At 38.1% G+C, this 8094-nt stretch overlaps 1 protein-coding gene across 1 annotated transcript; it reads right to left on the bottom strand.

Moving 5' to 3' along the window:
- Window positions 1-6377: 6377 nt before the first annotated feature.
- On the bottom strand, window positions 6378-7313 carry LOC141713280 (uncharacterized). The gene is made up of 2 exons (XM_074516617.1): window positions 6732-7313; window positions 6378-6641 (listed from the first exon to the last, which is right to left on the bottom strand). The coding sequence occupies exons 1-2, from the start codon at window positions 7311-7313 to the stop codon at window positions 6378-6380; spliced, it is 846 nt and encodes a 281-aa protein (XP_074372718.1).
- Window positions 7314-8094: the final 781 nt, after the last annotated feature.

Here is an 8094-nt window from a genome sequence, read left to right as displayed (position 1 = left end):
ATTGTGATGCTCGAAGAAAAAGTAGTAAAGAAGAAGGAAAAGAACAGGGAGAAGAAAGTGAAATTTGGCAAGTATTGGAAGATACTAAAGATATTTGGATTTGTAACTGTTGTGTTCATTGCTGTGTTGGTGATGAAGTCCCAGCAGAAGAAGAATGTGAATGGTGGATGGCTCTATGTTATGTAATTTGTATGTTAGTGGTGTGAATTTCAGTTAGTGGATGGCTTCATATTGTGTTGCCACTGATGAATTTTGTGCAATTGTAATGCATCAGTATGGCTCAGTGTCCATGTACTAGCAATATTTAAATGAATGGAATGAATGCAATTATAGCATTATGAAGATTGGTGTGAAATAAGCTGCTAATGTAGATAACTTCATTCAGTCATTACATGGTCCCAAATTTTGAAACATAAGTTTTACATACTTAACCATACCAAAATGAGGTCTACTTGACCATACTTAAGACAAAAATATAGCCATCCCAAAGTTATGATTCAACTGACCATACTTAACATAAGTACATTGTTTGGGACTAATTACACTAAACCCAAAACTATAAAGTTCATAATTAAAAACCCTTAATCATCATCAAGGTTTACAGGATCATCCGACGTATTTTTAAAAGTGAACTTTGTCTTCAACCATAATCTGTTGCTCCTCCTTGGTTCTGGTTCCACCTCATCTTCATTGCTTTCTTCTTCTTCTCCAGACATGACTTCATCACCCTCTTCTTCTCCTTCTGATTCTTCATGATCTACCTCTTCAGATTCTTCATCACCTTCTTCTCCACTGTCTACTTCAACACCTTCTTCAACAAGGCCTTCCATGGTTTTCTCTGTACTTGGTCCATCTGCTGCCATAGTAGGAGTTACATGTGCATCACCATGTTTAAATGGTGGAGTACTAACACATGGAGTCCCATTTGGCATATGGCCTGTTGACACAAACCCAGGATTAGGCATGAATAGTTTACCTCCACAAGCTCCTAAGAGCATTTCCTGAAATGACTGAGTCCTTGGAGTAGGTTGAGTAGTCAAGGTTTAATGGTTGCTAGGCACTTTGTTGCTTTCTTTAGAAGCCTCAATCAAGTCATCATATGTCTCATGAAGAATGTTGTCATCATAGGCTGCAAGGATGTCTTCTAGCTGACCAACAAATTCTTCCTCCTCAATCACTGGTTCAATTTGTTTTTGCTGACATTTTTTGGCCATCCAGAAGGGCCTATCTTTTCTCTTGGTTTGAGACTTGTTCTTCATCTGTTCTTTCCCCTTCCCTTTCCCAGTAGATGCTTTAACCTTGGATGTTTCCCTTGGTTCTCCAATGACAATACCTGGTAAGGCCCTCCTTACTGGCAACTTAGTCCTAGGCCTCTCCTCTTGTCCCTGTCTCTGTTCAGATTCTCCTTCCTCTTGGCCACCTTCACCACCTTCACCACCTTCATCTTATTTTTCAGCTTCATTTCCCCCCCTGTTCTGTTGGTTTTGTGGGCACTTAGGCTTCTTGTGTCCTGCTTGTCTACACAAACTGCAATGCATTTTCTTCCCACTAGTTAGTTTCTGCAAACCAAGCACTCCCTCTGTAGATTTACTTTGACTACCCCCCTCCCAATGCTCTCTTCTCCTTAATCTTTTGGGCCTCCCTCTTAATTTCTTAGGAATGTCAGGTGGCAACATCACTGCTTTGTCTGTCATCTCCCAAAAATCCTCCCCTCTTAAAGCTTGCAAGGTTTGATTATAAGACTTCATATACATTTCTTTAGTGTAATACTTTGAAACATACATGATAGGTTGATGTCTCCTATTATGTATAGCAGCCACAACATGGGAACATGGGATCCCTGTTAGGTCCCATGCCCTACAATCACAAGTCCTATCTTCTAAGTTGACAGTCACTGCTTTTGTGCCAAATTTTACCATATACTTTTTGTCCCCATCCCAACTGGCATGCCACTTTCTAGAGTTTTTTACTGAAATGTCAAGCTTACCCTTTATTCTGGGGCAAATGACAATGTCAGCATGTTGCATAGCCTCCCTATTTGTCCTGATTCTCCTCATTATTTTGAAATGAAGTTCCTGCAACATTGTAAGAACTGGCATGTACCTACAAACATTATTAAAAAAAATCATATAAATATAAAAGAAATCAGAAAATATGCAATAAATAATTGTGAGATAATGTACCTCTCATTAACTATCCAGGAATTAAAGCACTCTGACATATTATTCTCCACATTGTCAGCATCACATTTATTCTGAAAAAATGCTTTTGACCAGCTTTTGGGATCCAGTTTGGAGAGGTGCTCATATGCTGATTTTGAGTGCCTTTGAAGAGCTTTCATTGCTTTCTGGTAGCCAACTGGGTATGTTGCACATGCAGCCATCCAAAAATAATTTTTAACTAATCCAGTTGGCCACCTACACATATAATAATACTTAGAATTGTCAAAATCAGTTAGGGCCATCTTTAATAGAAATATCTTTATAATGTAACTACTTACTTTTTTCTCATATTATTGTATAAGTGTCTTGTGCATAATCTGTGTTCTGCATGGGGTAGATACTCCTTCATTGCATTTTCAAGTCCCTAGCATTTATTACACCATAAGAATACGAATTCAATATGAAACAACAACCAAAAAGCATAGTAATGTAAGTTGCAAATAAATAAAGCATACCTTTTGTTGATCACTAATCACTGTGAGTCCAACTCCATTTCCAAGAATAAGATCTTCTCTAAGTAGTCCAAGGAACCATCTCCAACTTTCAGTACTTTCAGATTCTACCACTGCATATGTAACTGGGTACATCTGGTTATTACCATCCCTCCCAACTGCACTCAGCAACTGACCCCCACACACAGTTTTCAGGAAACATCCATCTACACCTAAAATTGGTCTACATCCCAACTTCCATCCTTCTTTCAATGCATGGTAGCATATGTAAATCCTTTGAAATTTATTCTGAGAATCATCGGTTATCCTGTTTGTCCTTATGTCAACCCTGTTTCCTGGATTATTTTTTAGAATCTCAAAACCAAAATCCCACACCCGGGCATAATGGTCTTTCAATGTCTCTATAACCCCAGCAAGAGCAGCTTGTCTAACCCTAGAACACTTTATCCTAGGGACTTCTATTTTAAGCTCTTTCCTTATTGTTTCCTGCATTTCTTTCACCTTCCACTGTGGATTCTTCCTGATTTTTTCACCATACATCTCTGTCAGTACTTTCACACTCACCAGTTTATTTTCATAAGGTTTTGTACACAAATGGTCATCAAGACATGTCTTGATCTGCACAGCTCCTCCTGCATTTTCTAGCCTACTGCACCATAAATAAAACCAACACCCTTTCTCACAACCTACTTGCACCCTCTTACTATCATTTGTTATGAAATGCAAAGCTCTCCTCTCTCTAATTCCATACTCTCTTACCACTTTCCTGAACTCCTCAATAGATGCAAATTTCATCCCAACCTCCCATTTTACTATCCCTTCACTTTTATCTGGATTAAATACTTTTGTTCTCTTCTTTCTTTTGTTCCCAGGTGGAATGCCAATGTATCCCTGTTTGATATTTTCATCTTCACTTGAACTTTCATCAGACCTTAACTCATCACTGTTGTAGTCTTCCTCATCATAATCACTCCCTTCACTATCGGTATCAGGTATAACTTGTTTCCTCAGGTTTCTTGCCTCCACAAGCTCTTCATCACTTTCCTTATCAGTCAACCCCTCATAATCTAAATCTTCACTATCCTCATCACTAAATTCATCATTTTCGTTTAAAGACTCTTCTACTTCTTCAACATGTTCATCTGTCCTATGACCCCCACTACCACCAGCAGAACCACTAACATCTTCATCCATTATATCATCAGTAGTTGGTGGTTTATCAGTAGATTGATTTTGATGATCCACATAAACATTCATTTTTTTTAATGGTAGAGACAGCTTAGTTAAATCCCTCATAGAGACATCATCATATAATAATCTAATACCTTTCTTGAAACCCAGCATACCCTTCACGGGTTCAACTTTAAAAACCCCATGGTGATGTAAATAAAGGGTAACCCTAGAAGACATTCCTACATAACAAAGATTATATAACTTCGATTACACACTTTTATTACAAACACACGAAGTAAACAGCAAACACGAGATGATGTTCAACTGAATAACTAAAATATGGTGTCAAATAAGCACAACTCAGTATGCATGTCATACAGAGATCGTAATTGTGTATATATATATCAATACATACCTTATACGGTGCTTTGATGATAGCAATCAGTCAGTTGTTCTTCAATCTTCCACAATCAACCCAGAAACGCAAGCAATCGATCGATTCCAAGAAAAAAGAGGATTAGGGTTTCATTTCTTCCCCTCTTTCAATTCCCGCTTCTTCTCCCTTTCTTTGACATAACTGATTCTTTTTTTTTTAAAATTTTTAACTTGGACATGTGCCACTTTAGCGACAGGTGTTGCCACTTCAGCGACATGTGTTGCCACATCAACGACAGGTGTCGTCAGACGGAAAACTTAACGTTTAACGTTAAGTCTGACCAATTTCTTCATTGACTTTTAACGGCCTGTACATTTTAATTAAATGAGTGAGTAAAGTGAGTCAAATTTGTAGTAAGTGACCAAACTGAGTCATTTGGCTGCAATCAGTCATGAACTTGATATTTATCCCATATTGGATATATATCTATATATAATTAAGTGTTATATATAAGTACGTTTTGTGTTTAAGAAATTGATATAATATTCTGCATATTAAGTCGGTCACTCAATCAATCAACCGTATCCAATAATACTGTCTAGGCAGTATCTGAAGAGGGTATATCGTACGCAGCCTTACCTCATTACAAAGAATGAAGAGGCTGTTTTCTCAAAAAACCAAATTTTACTTTTTAAATATTGAGCGTCTCCGAAATATTCTACTAAAACGTGTAGATTATATTTAAGTTTATACTAGTGTTCTATGTGTTTGTATGTAACTGTAAACAAGAAAGAAGTATTTCTGAACATGATAATCATTCATAGAAAACAATTACAAAGATAAATACACCATATGTGATCCTAAAAGCAAGGATTTACTCTCCTAAAAGATAGCAACTTCCTAACATTTTATTCAGTAGCTCTCTACACTATCTCATCTAATAATATGACCAAGTTATATGCTAAATGAAGAAATAAACAAACATGCAATAATCAAATAAGCACACTTTTGATTAAAACCAACATCCTCTCCTTAATATAAGCGGGATTTTGCAGGTTCTTGATACCCAGTAACGTCCTCATTCTCTCAGATTTAACAGTTGTCAAAGCCTTTGTCAACGTATCAGCCCTTCCTTTGGAGATCAGTCCTTACGTGTTTGATAACTATCTCACCTCATTCAATATATTTATGGATGAAATGATAGTGAATGTCTATATGCTTACTACGATCATGAAACACTGGGTTATTGGCTAAGTCAATAGCCGATTTATTATCAATATAAAGCACAACAGGATCGACATGGCTTTCGGTGACTTGGCTCAATAAATTTCTCAACCAAATGGCTTAGCAGGCAGCCGCTGTTTCCGCCATAAACTCTTCCTCACAAGAAGATAATGTCACACATCGCTGTTTTTGTGAAACCCATGTAATAAGACTCTCATTTAAATAGAATGTCATACCTCCAGTATTTCTTCGATCGTCGACATGTCCAGCGAGATCGCTACCAGAGTATCCACATAGCAAGTTATTGCTGCTGTTCCTCATGTAGATTAGCCCGTACTCCAGCGTGCCACTGATATACCTGACGATTCATTTGGCAGCCAGTTGATGTAGTACCATTGGCTTCTCCATATATCTGCTTATGATTCCCACCGAATAAGCTATGTCTGGTCTTGTATGAACTAAATATCGTAAGCAACCTACAATACTCTTGAATTCAGTTGTGTCCACGAGCTTTCCTCCTTTATCTTTGGTTATTCGTTCTTTAAGGTCAAAGGATATTTAGTTGAATTGCACCCCAACATCCCAGCTTTCTCAATGATCTTTTTCACATATGCTGTTTGTTTCAGCTTGTTGTAATCCTTCCCCTGTTCTACTTCTATCCCCAAGTAGTACGATAGCTTTCCTAGGTTGCCCATCTCAAAGCGTGTATTCATTTGTTCCTTGAATTCTTCAATGGCAGACACTTTCGTACTCGTTACTAGTAAATCATCGACATAGACCCCGATTAGCCGCATGTCCCTTCCAATTCTCTTTGTGTAGACAACATGTTCGTATGGGCATCAAATAAATCCAAGCTCTTCTAGGAATTTACTCAACTTTGTGTACCAAGCAAGGGGTGCTTGACGCAAACCATAGAGTGCTTTCACGAGTCTATGCACCATATGTTCTTTTTTTCACGAAGCCTTCTGGTTTAGTGACATAGACCTCTTCCTGAATTTCCCCATTTAAGAATGCCAACTTGACGTCTAAGTGATGTACTTCCCATGAATTTTTTGCAGCAAGAGCTAAAAGTAGTCTTACTGTTTCTAGACGCGTTACTGGTGCAAACAACTCATCAAAATATCTCCCTTGTTGCTGAACATATCCTTTTGCAACAATACGTGTTTTGTGCTTCACCACTTGTCCATTTGCATCCTTTTTAGCTTTATAAACTCATTTTATCCCGATAGCTTTTTTACCAGCAGGAAGCTCAGCTAGTTTCTATGTGTTATTTTTTTCGACTACGTTAATCTCGTCCTTCATTGCTTGTTGCCAATTGTGTTCTGCAGCAGCCCTGCTGTAACTTGTAGGTTCGACTATCCCCATCAATATAAGTTCATCATCATCTAACTCTACTTTTTCAGTGACGTCGTAGATGTCTGTCAATTGCCTGAATTTTCTGGGAGGTTCACTGCTTCCTTCTGCTTCACTGCTTCCTTCTGCATTACTCTCATTACGAGCAGGTGGTGTGTTTATCTGCTCCTGGGTTCTATGGCTTTGGCCCGACTCTTTGTTCCATTCACTAGCATTTGAGTGTCCACCTTGTGTAGCTTGTGGGCTCCTTACATCCTGATCTTCTTCACCCTCGACTGCATTTCTATCCACTCTTGTGTGCAAGTTAACAATAGTGAATGTACCCTGGTAGTCACCTCTAGTTGTGTCCAGTCTCTCCCAGCTCCACCCTTTCTTTTCTTCGAATATTACATCACGACTCACATGTACAGTACCGTTCTCAGGATCATATACTCTGTACTCCTTCGAACCAGGTTCTTTCCTTAGGTTGATTACCACTTTACTACGATCACTGAGCTTTGTGTTAAGTGGCATTTATAAACACTTAGAATGTTTCGTAAAGGCTCGGATTGGTATTTTGTACTCAAGTAATTTATGTATTTGATGTGTTTTTGTAATATTTTGCATTCTAGGGCATAGACAGGAAGAAGGGATGGATCTTGCATGTTTTATGCTTGAAATAGTGTGAGGATGAAGCCTTGGTTGTTGCGCGAAGAAACCAACAAGAGAAGACAAGAAATAAAGAAATAACTTAATTTTTTCAGTAGCTCAGCGCGACCGCGCTACACTTGGGAGCGGCCGCGCCATACTCAGCGCGGGCGCGCCGGATCCCAGGGTGGCCGCGCCAGGTTATTTTCTAGAAATCCTGATTCGAATAGAAGATCAATTTACTGGGCTTCTGGACGATTTGGGCTGCTATATAATGACTTTTTAAAGACGTTTTTAACAACAGAGCCTAATGGGAGATTACCAGAAGAAGACCTAATAGCACAAATTCAACGAAGGAGAAGAAAAGCTTGTTTTACTTGTGATTCTTTGATTGAGTTGTAATCTTGGATGCTCTTTTTCTTTATTGTTGAACCTATTACTCTTGATTACGTACTTTGTGATTTTATTCATGTTAGGAATATGTTGTGTACTTGATGATAACTTGAATAAAACTCTTACTAAATTTTTTTTTAAGTGTCATTGTAGCTTTCAACAGATGATCATTTCAACATTCGTTGAAAGAGTAGCTTATGTAACAATAAGTTTAGTAGCACATTACTGCATATCAAAATAGCTTAATGAAATAGATGTTGTAGAATGTATAGGT

This window comes from Apium graveolens, chromosome 1 (assembly GCF_009905375.1).
Source record: "Apium graveolens cultivar Ventura chromosome 1, ASM990537v1, whole genome shotgun sequence".
NCBI classification, from domain to species: Eukaryota; Viridiplantae; Streptophyta; class Magnoliopsida; order Apiales; family Apiaceae; genus Apium; species Apium graveolens.
This window is presented reverse-complemented; position numbering and strand designations above follow the sequence as displayed.

What these genes read in the sequence shown, in the direction of transcription:
- LOC141713280 (XM_074516617.1), bottom strand. Translation starts at nt 7,313, where the DNA reads ATGCCACTTAACACAAAGCTCAGTGATCGTAGTAAAGTGGTAATCAAC. An exon ending in CAATGAAGGACGAGATTAAC is followed by an intron (nt 6,642 to 6,731) that starts GTAGTCGAAAAA and finishes AAAGCTAAAAAG; the next exon opens with GATGCAAATGGACAAGTGGT.